The sequence below is a fragment of the Lontra canadensis genome, unplaced genomic scaffold, assembly GCF_010015895.1.
Source record: "Lontra canadensis isolate GAN:19392208 unplaced genomic scaffold, GSC_riverotter_1.0 scaffold12, whole genome shotgun sequence".
Taxonomy (NCBI): domain Eukaryota; kingdom Metazoa; phylum Chordata; class Mammalia; order Carnivora; family Mustelidae; genus Lontra; species Lontra canadensis.
In genome coordinates this window covers 27320410-27338152 of record NW_022631006.1, presented here as the reverse complement: position 1 = coordinate 27338152, position 17743 = coordinate 27320410, and the positions used below count along the sequence as shown (strand labels likewise).

At 34.5% G+C, this 17743-nt stretch overlaps 1 protein-coding gene across 1 annotated transcript; it reads left to right on the top strand.

Annotated features, from left to right (window-relative positions):
* The first annotated feature begins 5045 nt into the window (after nucleotides 1–5045).
* LOC116867507 (olfactory receptor 4F4) lies at nucleotides 5046–6014 on the top strand. Its single transcript, XM_032857134.1, has one exon. The coding sequence runs from the start codon at nucleotides 5097–5099 to the stop codon at nucleotides 6012–6014; it is 918 nt and encodes a 305-aa protein (XP_032713025.1). The 5' UTR covers nucleotides 5046–5096.
* Nucleotides 6015–17743: the final 11729 nt, after the last annotated feature.

Sequence of the window (17743 nt, the reverse complement as noted above, 5' to 3'; positions counted from 1 at the left end):
AGAGTTGTAAGTTCTAGGGAGATGCCATAACAGACTTCACTGTTAAGAGCACAAGGTGAATGTTATGAACCGTCAGGACCCTTATGACCACCACAAACACTATGGATTAAGGACAGTTTTGTTACTGCCCTTAAAAAACTGAGAACTCTACATAAAAGAGGTACTGTATCAATGAACTTCACTTTCAAATAGAGCTGCAGTTATTTCTGTTAAGTATGAAAAATAAAGTATTATATATTCCTTCCTACCTACAATACTAAATGACAATTATCATCAATGAGAACATTCAATTTTCATGTTTTTTATCTCTATGTAAATACATACATGTATGTATGGTTGAATTTTACTTATCAATATTTTCATATTGATTATAAGCATTGCTAGAAATCAATATTTCTTATGGAAATTTTGTGGATCCAATGGATAAAATGTGAGTTTATTTGAACTAGCACCCATTAAAAGTCAAGAAAGAAATATTTCTCATCCTAATTATATTTTATGTTAGATAAATAGGCAGGCAACACTATGCTACAATTCCTAAGAATTGTTTACTGTCTTTAATTGTTAAAGTATTTTGTACTACGTTGCTTTAGAAATACACTCTACTATTTTATATAATGCAAAATTTGTCTATGTTCCATTCTTTCCAACAGATTTCTGTCATCCTTGCAGTCTTCCTCAAAGAATTTCTTGATTCACCCTACAAGAGTATCTACAATTATCAAAGCATTTTAAGGATGTTATTACCTAAAGAAAAGCATCCAACACAGATCTCACCTTATATAATATACCTATACCTAATCCAGGGTGCTTAGGACAGAGAAGATGGCTGACATCTTTACTTTACTTTTCCAGGTAAAACTTGGGAAGTCTATTGAGTCAAGGAGCATGACTGAGAAATCATCTGGACGTGTCCCAATGAATGATTTAAGAAACATTAATTGTGGTGACTCAGCTCAGTTGTAACTGCAGAATTGTAATTAAAGGTGTTCAAAAAAAAGGTAAAAAATAAATAACACTTTCTTTTTACTGGTGAAGGTATTTTCCCCTATATTTTATCTGAAAGTGGTAATAAATGCTATATGCTATCCTCTTTGTATAGTATCTAAAGCATTATTGTTTATTGTCTACTTAATCCATCCAGATTTTAATATTGGAACTTTTTGCTTTCACTATGACTCTTAAAAAAAAGTCACCTTTAACAGAGAAAGACAACCCCCCCCGCCACACACACACAAAAACAAAGAAAGACAAATACTATATGATATCACTTATTGGTGAAATCTCAAACACAAAACAAATAAAAAACAAATTGACTTTTAGAGAAAAAAACCTGGTGGATGCCACAAGGCAGATGGGTGGGGTATGGGAGAAATAAAGGGGATTCATAATACAAACATCCAGTTTTAAAGAAAGTAAGTCACAGAGATGAAAAGCATAGCATATGGAATAAAGTCAATAATATTGTAATAATGTATGTTGACAGACGATGACTACACTTAGTGTACTGAACATTGAGTAAGGTAGAGAATTGTCAAATCAATGTTTTATACATTTGAAAGTAACATCACATTGTATGTCACTATATTGGAATATAAAGAGAATTAAGGGAAATGTAGATACAAGGAAATAAAGTTTCATTTGCACAGAAAAACAAAATCACCCTTAGATTCAGTGAAGTACTAGAAATACCTAAGAAAGCTGAGAAACTGTGACAACAGCCCCTGACTCAAAAAGATTCTGTGTGTATCCTCAAGGGAAAACCTGTGAGGCTATATGATTTAGTCTCAGCCCTCAAACTTCAGGCTGGCTATTTCCAGATCTCCTCACTTGCCTCCAGTCAACTCATAAATGGCTCTTAGCCAAGTAACTTACTAAGGAACACCAATCATACACACTTTATTCTCTTGGAAATGTTTTGCTTCAAGACAAAGTGCAAAAAGGAAAATCTGTACACTTCCTTGCTCTGAAAATTGTTGCAGTCTCTTCCAGATATGAAGGAGGTGGGTGGAATGATGAAAGTGAAAGTAACCACAGTGTAGCACTTTACTGACGAGATGTTTCTATTAGTAAGAACCCATTTGGCAGAATTCAATTGCATGTGCATCTTCAAGAAAAGTGGAAGGTCCCGTGAGGTCAGTTCAAATATTTAGAAGAGTTAGTATGAATATTAACAAGGCTTGCCCTAGGTGTGTTATAAAACTTAGTATATGTTACATAAGTGTTCTAAGTGTTTAGTCCTTCTGAGTCTTCCAGGCTAATCTCTTCTTTCCTTTCTATTTAATGATCCTTTTTCCCTATACCCAGAAGCAGTGTTCTCTTACTTACCTCTTTCCATCCTTTCTACAATACAATCTGGCTTGGGATATTTCTTTCACATATAGGTGTAAATCATACTTCTAGAGTTATGGAATTTCACCTTTGAGAGCTTTTGGTCCAATGAGCTCATTTGTAAACAAGAAAACTAAGGCTTGGAAATTCTGAATCACATGCCAAAATCACATGGTAACTTTGTACTAAAATCCCCAAGTCTCCTGACTTCAATCTCAGGGAAACTTATGAGGACTTTAGGTATTTTTCTTTAAAGAGGGGTAAAAGATATTTAGGACAAATGTAACAACCCTCATTGTTGAATTTTAAGTTTAATCTAGTACATAGGGAAAGATTTTCTTTCCCTATAGCTGTAGCTGGTTCTTCATGAATGCTATAGCCAGTGTCAAAGACTCTGGAGAACTTCTTCAATAAACTTAATTTTAACTTAGAATCAATAGAATTCTTCTCAAACTCCTTGAGCCATTTTTTGAAGAATCAGATATGGGCTTTGAAAGGATTATGTAGGTAGCAGGTCCCCTGTAATTAAGAATCCATCATCATCACTCACTCCTCCATAGCATATACTCAGGAAATGAGATGTCTTAACTCAGTGAGCAAGAAATTCCTCTTGCTGAGGAGCAGCATATCTGAATTCTTGTTACCATGCTATAAAGTCTTTTTGCTGCAGAAGAGAAACCATTACCCTTGGTATATTTCTTATGGAGATGTGAGTATTGAGTTGGTCCTCTCAGTGAAATGAAATGGTTGCAGTACATAAGTAATTACTGAAGTTCCATTATAAGTTGCATACTTTGATTCTTAAGAATGATCCTAACCAATAAGTGACATCAGAAATGATCTCACAACAGGAATCCCATCCTCTCTGTTGTCAATGATCACTAGGATTGTGTTTATTACTGTGCTAAGCAGGAGGGAAGAGAGGGGTTATGCTTGTTTTATTATTTGACTTCTTTTTATACATGGAAATACAATTAGAATTGCTAAATTCATACGGAACTTTGAAAACAGTAATAGGGAGCATTAGTGGATTGGGCTAAGTAATGGAATTGGGATATAAAAGAGAAAAGTGTAATTTCCAAAGTCAACACAATATCCACAATTAGGAAAATGTTGAAAAGAAATACTACTACTCCCTAAGAAATTTGGTAATAATAACACACTATACTTTCAGAACTCTTTAGGACCCATCTATTTCCACAATTACTCAGAATAAAATCATTTACATCATTTTTTAAAAATCTCCCACATCCTGTTGACAAATGTCCTGTTCTTACTACCTTAACAATGGCTATTATGTATAGACTATTCACTATTTGTTAGAAATTTGTATTAAACAATTGCATATAATTCTTCAATAGTTCTGTGTTGTACTCATAATAAAATATCTTAGCAGGCATTCCAGAATCCTTTTTCGATTTTTTCTCCTATTAAACTCTTTCACATTATCTCTCATGTGATTTTTTTTTGCATTTTTCTCACTTTTCATTTCACCACTGAATCACCTTTTATTATTTCCCTGTTATTTTTTATTCTATTTTTCATCTATAATTTTATTTTGGATTAAATCTTTTTCTTCTAAGCACTTCCATATCACTAAATGGTAAGTATGAGTTCCATTCTCTATAAGGCCTCTTACCTTCTATTCTAGAATACTCATTTATTTTAAGTTCCCCAAAGACTGGATTTCTACATCTGTCTTGGCTCTCACACTTCTATCCAAGCGTCTGAGAGACTATGAAAATTATTTTGGAATTCTGTCCTTCACTCATGCCCTATAGAGTATTAGATTAGTGGGCATGTTGAGAATTTTTAAGCCAGTATGTTCATTCTAAAGATGGGAAAACAGAAGAACATGGAGCTGAAATTCAATCATCTTGTTATGATTCTTATTTCTAGAATACATGTAAAATTCATTAATGATTATTTGGGAGCCAGGGTTCCTCTATAAATCAGAAGGTGATAAATCTTACTGCTAATAATTATCTAAATCTATTGTGCACTCACTAAATACAAAAACTCTCCAAAAAACTTTACTTTTACTACTTCATTTGAAATTCATAATAACCATAAGAATTAAATATAATTAGTATCCACATTTGTAAAAATGGTAAAAATAAGACTTAAGTAGGGACATTAAAATGTCCAGAGACTACATTCAAAACTTGCGCATTACAAATTGCCTCACATAGCAAAACTGTGAATAAGGATTTGTATTAGTTTGTTGGAGAGGTTTCCAATGACCAAAATATAAAATAATCATGATACGCTACAAAACCTCTAAGAGTACTTTTTCAAAAATGGATGTCATAAAATGGTGCTATAAATGTAAAGATCATATAATATTGCATTTACTTAAGAGCTAAGAGAGGGGTTACAGAATATAAACTGTTTTGGAGCTCAAGGAAAAGGAGCCAAATGTAGGCTGGCAGTATAGAGTTAATCTGGCAGAGAGAACACCATGAACAAAGGTATTTTATTAGGATAATTATTAGGATAAGTGGAAATACTAAGTAGACTTGAATAAGTGGGTGATAAGGCATCATCAGGGAAAGTGTAAGATAAAATAGTAAGTTTAGATTGTGTGCATTTTGAAAGTGTTTGTGTAATAAACCACAGAAAGTCATTATGTGAGTGAGCAGAATAATATAAAATGAGACTTTGAATTGGAATCTAATAATTCTGACTTCCTTCTTACTCTATTCTCCAAGGTAACTACAGAGGCTGTTTCCTGGAATGAATCAATAAGTGACACAAATTACTCCATGGTGACAGAGTTCATTTTTCTGGGGCTCTCCAATTCTCAGGAATTGCAGATTTTCCTATTTGTGTTCTTTTTTGTATTCTATGTAGGAATTGTGTGTGGAAACCTTCTTATTGTCATAACTGTGGCCTCTGACTCCCACCTTCACTCCCCCATGTACTTCCTGCTGGCTAACCTCTCACTCATTGACCTGTGTCTGTCTTCTGTCACAGCCCCCAAGATGATTGCTGACTTTTTCAGTAAACGCAAAGTCATCTCTTTCAAGGGATGCCTTGCTCAGATATTTCTCCTTCACTTTTTTGGTGGGAGTGAGTTGGTGATCCTTATAGCCATGGCCTTTGACAGATATATAGCCATCTGTAACCCCCTTCGCTACACTACCATTATGTGTGGCAATGTATGTGTTGGGCTTGTGGCAGCTGCATGGGGGACTGGTTTCCTCCATTCAGTGAGCCAGTTGGCCTTTGCAGTAAACTTACCTTTCTGTGGTCCCAATGAGGTTGATAGCTTTTATTGTGACCTACCTAGGGTTATCAAACTTGCTTGTACAGACGCCTATAGGTTGGATATCATGGTCATTGCTAACAGTGGTGTGCTCACTGTGTGTTCTTTTGTTTTCCTAATCATCTCCTATGTTATCATCCTAGTGACCATCCAACAACGCCCTTCACACCAGTCATCCAAGGTCCTGTCCACTTTGACTGCTCACATCACAGTAGTTCTTTTGTTTTTTGGACCATGTATCTTCATTTATGCCTGGCCATTCCCCATCAAGTCATTAGATAAATCCCTTGCTGTGTTTTATTCTGTGCTCACTCCTCTCTTGAACCCAATTATATACACACTGAGGAACAAGGACATGAAGACTGCAATGAAACGATTGAGAAAATGGAATGTGAACTCTAGGGAAAAGTCTTAGATCTCCTGTAACTGTAAGGCTAATCTAAGACAATGACATAGCAAAGTTGATGAATTATTTAGTAAACCTCATGAAAATCTTACATCCATTTCCATATCCTTTAGTTATTTTCTAAGAACTTTCACATACATTGTCTCAATTTATCCTTTGACAATTTTGCATTTTATATTTTTAGATACAGATAAAAAGTTGATATGCCTTCCAAATATTATCTCACTAATACTCAGAACAACAGCAAAAATCTGTCAATATTTGTACACGCCTGTGACTACCTGAGCAGTCCTGAGCATAATACAGGAAGAGACAGAAACTAGCCTGATTTATAATTTTTTTAACATTTTACATGGCTCATTTTCCCAAAAACATCAAGGAAGAAACTGCCATGTGCCTCACTCAAAAAATATTCTTAGTGCTCAGAATATTTATCAACTCACTTTAAAGAGATTTAGAAAAGAAACTCTTCACACTATAACAGTCCATAGTTCCTTCCAAACACTAGAGCAACCCATAATCCATGAGTTCATCATCAGGAGTGACAGGAAGAGGGAGTCTGCCTAATAGGCACTTGACATCCTGTGCATACAAGAAGAGCTCATATGCAGTAAAATGTACATAGAAGGATCCAAGTCTCTCAACAGGTTGGCACAAAGTACATCAATGTGGTCCATCCATGTCATTTTCCATGGTTAGCTTTTAAGAACATAGATTTTGAAGTCAAAAGAGATGAGTTCAACTCTACTTCTGCATTACTAACCATGACCAGGCATTTTGTCTAACTTGCCTAACCCTCAGTTTCCATGTGTGCAAAAGAAGGATAATAATACCTATACATATGGTTATTATGATAGATAATGAGACAATAGATATAAATCAGATAAATAGCACATTTTGTGGCAAGTTATCTGGATGCAATAAATATCAACTACTATTGTCATTATTATAAAAAGCCTCTATGCCAACAAACAAAAAGTTCTCAACCCTTATTTTATCCCAACATACTTGAAAGATAGGATATCTATCAATCTTAACAAATGCTCATTTGAAGACATTGTAGTTAGGTATGTGTATATTTATTTGCAAGTGTGTACCCATGCTCATACACCATAACATGCTATGAAGACATGCCAAAAAGTCAAGATAGAAGTACAGGGAATATAATTTTTTTAAAAACTTGGCAAGTGAGTCTGATAAATAGCTCCACTCTCCAGCAAGAATCACTGAATCAGGCTAATATTGTAGATTAAATATTTTAAGAAAAAAAAGAATGTAGTTTTCCAAAGTGAAGCTTGAATTAATATGACAGTCAAATGATAAGAGAATCAAAATTATGTTAGCCACAGGGGAAAAAAAAGAGAATAGAAACTCCAGTAGCAGGTTAAAAACACATAAGAAAATAAGTATATGATAAAGGCAGTATTTCAAATCAGTGGAGGAAGGAAGAACCTAGTAATGTCATGGTAAAACAACTGGACAATACAGGAAATGATATATTAGACCTTTTCCTCATGCCATATGCCAGGACAATTTCTAACTAAATTCAAGCCTAAGTCTTTTTTCTTAACTATACAAATATTAACAGAAAACATGGATTATATCTTTGTAACCCCTGAATATGGTAAAGATTGATAATATTAACTATATCAAATTAAAATTTTAGATGCATGATAAAACCATGAGCAAGGCAGAAAAGATAAATGTGATATTAGAAAAAAGTTTTTACAACTCACATAACAAAGAATAATGGCTATAACAGTAAAGAACTTCTAAAAAATACGAGCAAACAAACAAATGGGCAAAACATGAATATACAATTGACATTTAAGGAGATATAAATGATGCTTAAATACATGAAAAATGTTCAATCTCTCATATTAAGATATATACAGAGTAAAACCAATGTGAATATCAGTTTTGACCATAATGTATGAAATATCTGACTTCAATAGTTAATAATATAAACTGTTGGTTCAGCTATACAGAAAGGGACACCACCTGCATTGTTGATAAGAATACAAAACAGTTACCTCTTGACATTATTTATAAAATTTACCATACTACTAGCTTTTGACCCAACAATCCTAATTCTATCCTAACAACACATTTCAAAAATACAAAATAACCAATGCACAAGGTTACTTGTGGCAGCATTGTTTATAACAGTAGAAGATTGGAAAACACCCAAAAGACAATGAGAAAAAAAAACTGTATAAATTATACATAATTATGGAACACTATGGTACTATAAAAATTGCTGAGGAATACCTCCAAAAAACAGCTATGGAGGAATCTCCAAGATATATGTTAAATAAAAACAGTAAATTGAAAAAGAATATCTCCAGGTTGTTAATTTTTTATGTTCAAATGGGGATACATGTATTAGGCTTGTATGTATATATAATTTATAAACATACATTTTATAAATACTTATAGAAATATATTTTCAACAATAAACTAAAAATTAAAATTGGTTTCTTATGGAGAGAGGTAGAGATAGGGCAAAGAACAGGGATCAGGGCTAGATTTTTCAGAATATATCTTATTTTCCAGTTTTAACATTGAAATCATGTAAATGATTTTACATAATTAAAAATAAAATTAAATCAAAAGAAAAGTGTTCTCTAAGATAAGTCATAAAAGGAATCTTAAAAACTTTCAATATTAACACCTTAACAACATATGTTCTCTGACCACAATTCAATTAAATTAGAAAGCAACAACCATAAAATATATAGAAAAGCCCAGGTATATTAAAACTAACCATCTTTCTCTGGACACTTTCAAGGAAGAATTACAATGGAATCTGAAAATATTTTAATTGAATTATAATAAAATTAGAATATGTCAAAATTTGTTATGCAACTAAAGAGAACTTTGAAATGTCTTAGTTTAACATTGTGTTTTAAGTGGTAGAAAGCATTATCTAAACTTCTCACTTAAAAATTTAGGAGAAAATAGTACATTAAATCCAAATAAGCAGAAATAGAAATATTACACAAAAGAGAGGAAATCACTGATAGAAAACAGACACAATATGAATTTTGTATTAGTCGGGTTCTCCAGAAAACAGAACAACAGGGTATGGGTGTGTGTGTGAGTATCCGGGTGTGCGTGTGTGTGTGTGTGTGTCCAGTTGTGTGTGTGTGTGTTGATTTTAAAGAACTGGCTCACCCAGTTTTGGAGACTACCAAATGCAAAAGGCTGGCAGACTGGAGACCCAGGGAAGAAGAACTGATGTTGCAAATTGTGACCGAAAGCAGAAAAGCCCAGCCCACAATACAGAGAGTGGTCTTTACTGGAAGTGTTTTGTTTTCAATGTTACTCTTATCTAAAAGTACTTTCAAAGATGTGATACAAAAGGTAAAAGCTAAAGAAAAATAAAATAAAATTAGACTTTGTCAAAATGAAATACTTTTTTTGTTCCAAATGTCACCATCAAGAAAGGCACAAGACATAGAATGGGAATAAATTTGCTAATTATGTAAGATAAGGACCTCATATCCAAATATATAAAGAACTCTTGCAACTCAATAATTAAAATAACAAAAAAATAGACATTTAAAAAAAGAGAGAGAGATCAATTAATCATTAATTAAATTGAAAAATGCTCATAATCATTAACCATTACAGAAATTTAAATCAAAACACCATTAAGATATCATTTCTCATAAAATTAAGATATCATTTCACATATAACTAGGAAGTCTCCAATCAAACAGATTTTAACAAGTGCTGACAAGGATGAAGAAAAAATGGAACCCTCATCAATAAATGGGAATGCAAAATGCACCTGCTTTAAGAAAACACTTCAAATGTAAATAAATTAAAGACTCCCATCAAAATACATAGGGTAGAGTCACCGAGTTCCTTAAGTCTATGCTCATGTTGCATGATTCTTCTTTCTCTCTTTTGTTGAACTTCATTATTTTCTATTATTTTTTTACTTCTTTCATCTCTGTGATAATGGTCTCTCTCTTTCTTTCCTCGAGCCTGGCGAGTATTCTTATGACTGTTGCTTTAAATTCTCCATCAGGCATGTTACTTATATCTGTTTCACCTAGATCTCTGGCCATGGCCTTATCTTGTTCTTTCATTTGGGATGAATTCCTCTGTCTTCACATTTTGTTTAAGTCTCTATCTTCTTCTCTGTGTTAGAAAAGCACTTATATCTCCTGCTTCTGAAAGTAATGGCCTTATGAAGAAGTCATGTAGTACCCAGGGCCTACTGCTTCAGGGAGTGTCCCCAGTGTGTGCTTCCTGCACTCTGCTATTGTGTTTTGGCTGCTCTGTATTTCAGGCCAGTCATCTGCAGAGGCTCTCCTTGCCTACAGTGGGAAGAGTTTGGTCGCTGGCCTGAATACAGCCACTTTTAATTAGATCTGCTTTGGACTGCTTGTGAAATGAGACCTATTACTGGAACTGAGGTGCTAGAAAATACTACTGGGTATTTACACAAGGAATGCAAAAATACTAATTCAGAGGGATACATACACCCCAACATCTATATCAGCATTCTCTGCAATAGCCAAATGATGGAAATAACCCTAGTATCCACGGACTGATGAATGGATAAAGATGTGGTGTGTGTGTGTGTGTGTGTGTGTGTGTGTGTGTGTGTGTGTGTGATTCAGCCATAAAAATCTTGCCATTTGCTATGACATGGATGGAACTAGAGAGTATTACACTAAGCAAAATTAGTCAGCCCCATCCACCACATAAGTACCTCTCAGCCAGGGACATATCCCATAGTAGCAGACTTATAAAAGTTCCAATTTTGTGCTCTGCTACTTAAAATACTTTGTGGTAGCCTCCTTAAGCAGGCTCCCTCCCCTCCATTGTTTCCTCAGATATATCACCCCAGACTCAAGTCTCTGCACCTCCTGCCTTCCAAAAAGTGGTCACTTTTCTACTTACAGGATTGCAACATTTTCCTCAGATCTCCAATAGATTTCACAGGTATTCAGAATGATTTGATAACTATCTAGCTGTATTTGAGGGACCAGGAAAACTTAGCACCCCCTAATTCCTCTGCCAATTTAATTCCACCCTACTGGAATACTCTTTCATTTTTAAAGGGTGTATTAATTCGTTAGCATGTCCAGTCTTTCCTAAACAGAATACTGTGCATTAAAAAAAGCCAGAGGAGAAACCATAAGGTGCTGGCAATAGAGGAACATCTTGTTTGGAAGCAAAATTTGCCAAAGTATATCCCACTTTTTAAAGAACTTAGTTCCGCTTTACCTTATCCTGTCACAGATTCTTCAAGGTAATGGCTGTTTTAACTTTCACAAAAAGAAGACAAAACAGTAGTGACAAGTTACAGCAGCACCGTTGCTCATAGTCGATAGTCATAGTCTCCTCTGTTACCCATTCTAAATATCCCTATCCTCAGGCAGTTCTCCTGATGATCTATGTTACTTGCCTGCTGAGATGAGTCAGCTTTTTATGAGCAGTCTGAACTCTAGTTATTGTTCTTACCAATCTATTGTTGCTACAGTAGCTTCACTACTGTTATCATCCATCATGAAGCTAACAAGGCATGGCTCAGTGATCCCTAGTTTTAGACAAACTCTTCACTGTATCACCCATTAAGAAGCAGCAACCTGGTATTTAACCAATATGTGATAAAAATGAGGCAACTCAATCTTCTAAATGCTGGTCTTCCAATATGAAGAACCCTAAATGAAAGAAAAGCAGGTAAACATTTTAGGTTTATTATAACCCATACTGTCTCCCAAAAGAAGCATTCTCCCCACTACAACAAAACCTAAAATTTGAGAACAGAAAACAGAAACTCCACATGAACTTCACTGAGATCTGATAGGAGACACTACTGTTTACTCTACCCCTTTGGTTACAAAACCTGTATATTTTAACCACGGAGGGCACAGCACCATCTGAAGGTCATAGATCAAAGCACATATCTCGGAGCACAGACCCCAACTCTTTACAGTATCATCTTCAAGCTGGTGCCTCAGTTGTAATTTTGACAGGCTATTCCAATGTTCTATCAGATCAACAGCTCCTAATCATGCAATGTAGAAAGGAAAAACAGGTTCCTTAGTTCTGCATGCTTTCATTTACTTTCTTAACTACAAAGTGAGTAGTCTTGGTCTAAGGAAATATTATGCAAGACTTCATACTGGAAATCAGACACTGTGAACACTTGGATAGTGGTGCGGCCAAACACCCAAATTAGGAAAGATAATAAATACTCAAAATATATAAATGAAATCCCAAAGGATAAATCTCTGTCCCCTCCAGTTTAGAAAGTGTTCAGTGTCAGTAACTACTCTCAACTGATTGATTTCAGTCCTTAAAACATGGTACCATTTCAAGGCTCTCCCTGTACTGCCGATAGGTCAAACTGTCTACAGTGGCAGTAACTAGCAAAAACTCATTCATGGATCCAGTATTCAAGCATTAGACTAGCTGAGGAAAATGCAACTATTTATCCTTTAAATTACCTCATTCAACATGTTACACCTAATGATTCCTTAAATTGATTTCTCAGTGTTCCAGTAAGTTGTGTAATTTCATCCTACTGGTTAAAACCTGACTGACATGTTCCACTCCAATAAAAAGAAAAAGGAATACTTAAACAATTCCACTAGGGAATTCTCCAAAAAAGTAACAAGAAAAATATTCTAAATTTCTTTTAGAAATATAGATTTTAAAAGGTGAAACAGCTTATCTGTCAGATATAAAATAAAGGGTCTGTCATACCAAAGACACAACTATCAAACTTCTTACTCAGTTACACACTTTTCTAATAATTCATGAATACATATAACTGCAAGATACAAGTGAATCAGATGTCTGAGAGTGCCAATATAACTCCCAGGTTCTCTTTTATTGCATGAGGATGTTACCTGGCCCAGATATAACAGATTAGGTCTCCGATGTACATGAAGGATATCACTTACAAAATGGGAGGTATTTGGTCATGACATATGCCCTTTTTATATTCCAATAAGCAGAGAGTAAACATTAATATTTTATTATGGGTTCTGTCTCATAAAACATAAACTCCAGGGTCATTTACCATGAGCAAACTAAAATGACAAGGTATATCTTGCAACCATTCCATTTTCTATCTTCTAATAGAGACCACTAGGAAGAGAATCAATTACCATGTTTTCACGGAGAGTTGACCAAGTCATTTCTTCCTATTACTCCCATTCATTCCCTTCCTCTTTGCTATACCTCTCCCTGTCTCTGTCTCTGTCTCTCTCCCCATTTGAACCTTCTTCCTTGACCATGAAACAGAGTGGTTATTGACCAGGTAGTAAGGCTTTTCTTCCAATAACCAGAGTATTTAAAAAGACAATAACATTATAAGAAAGGAAAATAATAAACCAGCTTGCATAGCCCTTCAACACAGATACAAAAATCTAAAAAGTAAGAACAAAATAGAAACACTGATATATGTAAGAGAAACACCAGGGTAAGTTAGTTGTATCCCAGAATGCAAGGTTGTTTTAACATTTGGAGATCAATCAAATGAATTCACAATATCAAGTATATGAAGGAGGAAAATATCACACTACCTTTTTTATAGATATAGAAAAGGCATTCTATTAAATCCCATTCTCAAAAAAAATCTCATAGCAAAAGTCCCAGCAAAGTAGGCATAAAAGGTGTATGAGGTTGAATAGTGTTCCCATAAAATTCATGTCCGCCCAGAATGTCAGAATGTGATCTAATTTGGAAACAGAGTTTTTGTAGATGTAATCAGGGTAGGGATCAAGATAACATCACACTGAACTAGGATGGATTTAAAATCCAACAGCTGTTCTTATAAGAGACAGAAAAGGGCACAAACAGACACAAGGAAGGAAGCTATATGAAGACAGAGGCAGAGATTGGAATTATGTTTCATCAGCCAAAGAATGCCAGGAGATGGGAAAAGCAAAGAGAAAAAAAAATCTTCCCTAGAGTCTTCAGAGGGAATATGGACCTGACAACACCTTGATTTTGGATTTTAGCCTCCAGAACCTTGAAAAAATAAATTCCTGGATTCTTAAGCCACAAAATTTGTTATTTGTTACAGCATCCCTAGAGAAATAACATAGAAGGGAATGTATTCTGATAAGCAGTATTTATGCAAACACTACAGGACACACAGGAAATAATACAACATATTTAGAGCTTTCCCATGAAATCAGAAATATGCCCACATTCTTCTTACAACTACTTCTATTTCGTATTTTACAAAGCATCTCACATGTAAAATGAAAGAAAAATATTTACCAAAATGTATAAAATTGAATATTATAAATAAAACATTTCTTCATAGACAACATTACTATCTACAAGCTAATTATTTTCCACAGTCCCTGTAGCATCCCCTACTTCTGCATAAATAGAATTAAGTACACTATCACCTGTTCCTTTCAATAAATGGTAAAGTAAATGAGGGCAGGAAGTCACAGAGTGTTCAACAAAATATAAAAAGTTTCCAAAATGTTTTAAAAGCAAAAATATATAAGCAACAAAAGCTGAGCTATTATCAAAGCAAAACCAAAATCACAAAATTTTCAAGAAAACAGGCAGTAAGTCTTTAACTGAAACCTTTGACATATCAAGAAGGAAATAAATACAGCACTCACATTCTTTTGTTTTGAAAGCATAGTATGATTTGCAAAATATAGGAAGGTAGCCAACTTACATAAGGCAGGGTTTGTCAACCAAACTCAGCACTACATTTTGAGGAATCTAAGTCTTTTTGTGGGTCCTATATGTTGTGGATTTTTGGCAGTATGTCTGACCTATACCCAATAGATGCCAGTAGCAACAAAGCTCAATCCCCACACTGAGATAACTAAAAATATTTCTAGACATTACCAAATGTCCCCTAAGCAACACAATCAACCTAGGTTGAGATTCACTATTTTAAGGGTAATTATGGATTTTTACTCAGTTCATTTTTACAGAACTCATGTTACATGCTAATTTCAATATTTAGTCTGTACTAAGAACCGGCAATAAGTCAGAAATATCTTAGGGGCGTCTGGGTGGCTCAGTGGGTTAAAGCCTCTGCCTTTGGCTCATGTCATGGTCCCAGGGTCCTGCGATCCAGCCCTGCTTCAGGCTCCCTGCTCAGTGGGGAGCTTGCTTCCCCCGCTCTCTCTACCTGCCTCTGCTTACTTGTGATCTCTGAATGTCAAATAAATAAATAAAATCTTTAGAATATATATATATCTTATTATAAGAAACATATTATAGTAGGCATCCAAATCAGAAAGGAAGGAGTCAAACCTTTACTATTTGCAGATGACATGATACTCAATAGAGAAAACCCAAAAGACTCCACAAAAAAAAAAAAAATTGCTACAACTGATATACCAATTCAGTAGAATCAGAGGATAAAAAGTCAGCATATAGGAATGTGCTACATTTTTATTAACCAATAATGAAGCAGCAAAAAGAGAAATCAAGGAATCAATCTCATTTATTGCAAAAAAAAAAAAAGTCATAAGATTCCTAGGAATAAATCTCGCCTAAGAGGTAAAAGATCTGTTCTCTGAAAATTATAAAACACTGATGAAAGAAATTGAGGATGACACAAATAAATCGAAAATGTTTCGTATTCATGAATTAGAAGAACAAATATTGTTAAAATGTCTGCACTACCCAAAGCAATCTATACATTTAATCTGATCCTATCATATTAACACCAGCATTTTTCACACAGCTAGAACAAACAACCCTAAAATTTGAATGAAACCATAAAAGACCCCAAATAGCCAAGGCAATCTTGAAAAAGAAAAGCAAAGCCAGAGGCATCATAATTTCAGACTTTAAGTTATACTACAAAGCTGTTGTCATCAAGATAGTATGGTACTAGCACAAAAACAGACACATAGATCAATGGGATTGAATAGAAAACCAAGAAATGAATGGTCAGCTTATCTTCAACAAATTGGAATATCCAATGGAAGAAAAGACAGTCTCTTCAACAAATGGTGTTGGGAAAACTGAACAGCACCACTCAAAAGAGTGAAACTTGACCACTTTCTTACACCACACACAAAAATAAACTCAAAATGGATGAAAGACCTAAATGTGAGATAGAAAACTATCAAAAATCCTAAAAGAGAAGACAGACAGCAATCTCTCTGACCTAGGTTGAAGCAACTTCTTGATAGATACATCCCTAAAGGCAAGAGAAACAAAAACAAAAATGAACTATTAGGACTTCATCAAGATAAAAAGCTTCTGCACAGTGAAGGAAATGATTAACAAAACTAAAAGGCAGCCTTTCAAAGGGGAGAAGATATTTGCAAAAATCTGATAAAGGGTTAGTATCTAAAGAACTAGGTCCTATATGTTGTGGATTTTTGGCAATTTTATTTGGATTTTATCAAACTCAACACCACAAAACAAATAAACCAGGTAAGAAATGGGTAAAAGACATGAATAGACATTTTTCTAAAGAAGACATACAAATGGCTAACAGACACAGGAAAAATTATCAACAACCCTCATCATCAGGGAAATACAAATCAAAACTACAATGAAATATCACTTCACACCTGTCAAAATAGCAAAAATTAACAACACAGAAAACAACCGATGTTGGTGAGGATGTGGAGAAAGGTGAACCCTACTACTCTGTTGGGGAGACTGCAAATCAGTACATCCACTCTGGAAAACAGTAGTGGATCTTCATCAAAAGTTAAAAATAACTACCCTATGGCCCAGCAATTGCACTAATAGGTATTTACCCAAAGGATATAAAAATACTGATTCAAAGGGATACATGCACCAAATGTTTTTAGCAACATCATCAACAATAGCCAAATTATGAGTTGAGAGGCAATGTGGGGGGTTTGGGGAGTAGGGAAGGAAAAAATGAAACAAGATGGGATTGGGAAAAACAAACCATAAGAGACTCTTAACCTCACAAAGTAAACTGAGGGTTGCTTGGGGGGAGGGGGTACGGAGAGGGTAGTTAGGTTATGGACTTTGGGGAGGGTATGTGTTATGGTGAGTGCTATGAAGTGTGTAAACCTCATGATTCACAGACCTGTACCCCTGGGGCTAATAATACATTATATGTTAATAAAAAACAAAAAATTAAGAAAATAAAAAAATAAAAATAAATCCTCCAGGTGTGAGGAAGAATTGGAATTCACAGTTTCTATATCATGTTACCTACAACATCCAGTTTTCAACAAAAATTTATGAAATATACAAAAAATACCAGTAAATAATATCTATACTCAGAGGGACATAAATAGACAATAGAAACTGTCTCTGGAGGAACCCAGATTTTGGATTTAGCAGACAAAAACTTCAAATCAGCTAAGATTAACATGTTCAAAGAACTAAAGAAAGCCAAATTTAATATGGGGGAAATCACAGGGGGAGACAAACCATGAGAGACTGGACTCTGAGAAACAAACTGAGGGTTTTGGAAGGGAGGAGGGTGGGGGGTTGGGTGGGCCTGGTAGTGGGTATTAAGGAGGGCACATATTGAATGGAGCACTGGGTGTGGTGCATAAATAATGAATTTTGGAACACTGAAAAGAAATAAAATAAAATAAAAATAAAATGGGGGGAAAAGCAAAAAAAAAAAACTAAAACAAAAAAATAAAAGATTGAAAGTATGAAAGCAATGACACAATATATATTGATATAAAGATATTTTTAAATGACTGTATTTGAATTAGAGAGTTTTAGTACCTAATTACTCTTCAATTCATTACAAGGACTCAAAACAGCTA

Bases quoted from the DNA above. Each gene is read 5' to 3' on its own strand.
- LOC116867507 (XM_032857134.1), top strand. From the start codon at position 5,097: ATGGTGACAGAGTTCATTTTTCTGGGGCTCTCCAATTCTCAGGAATTG.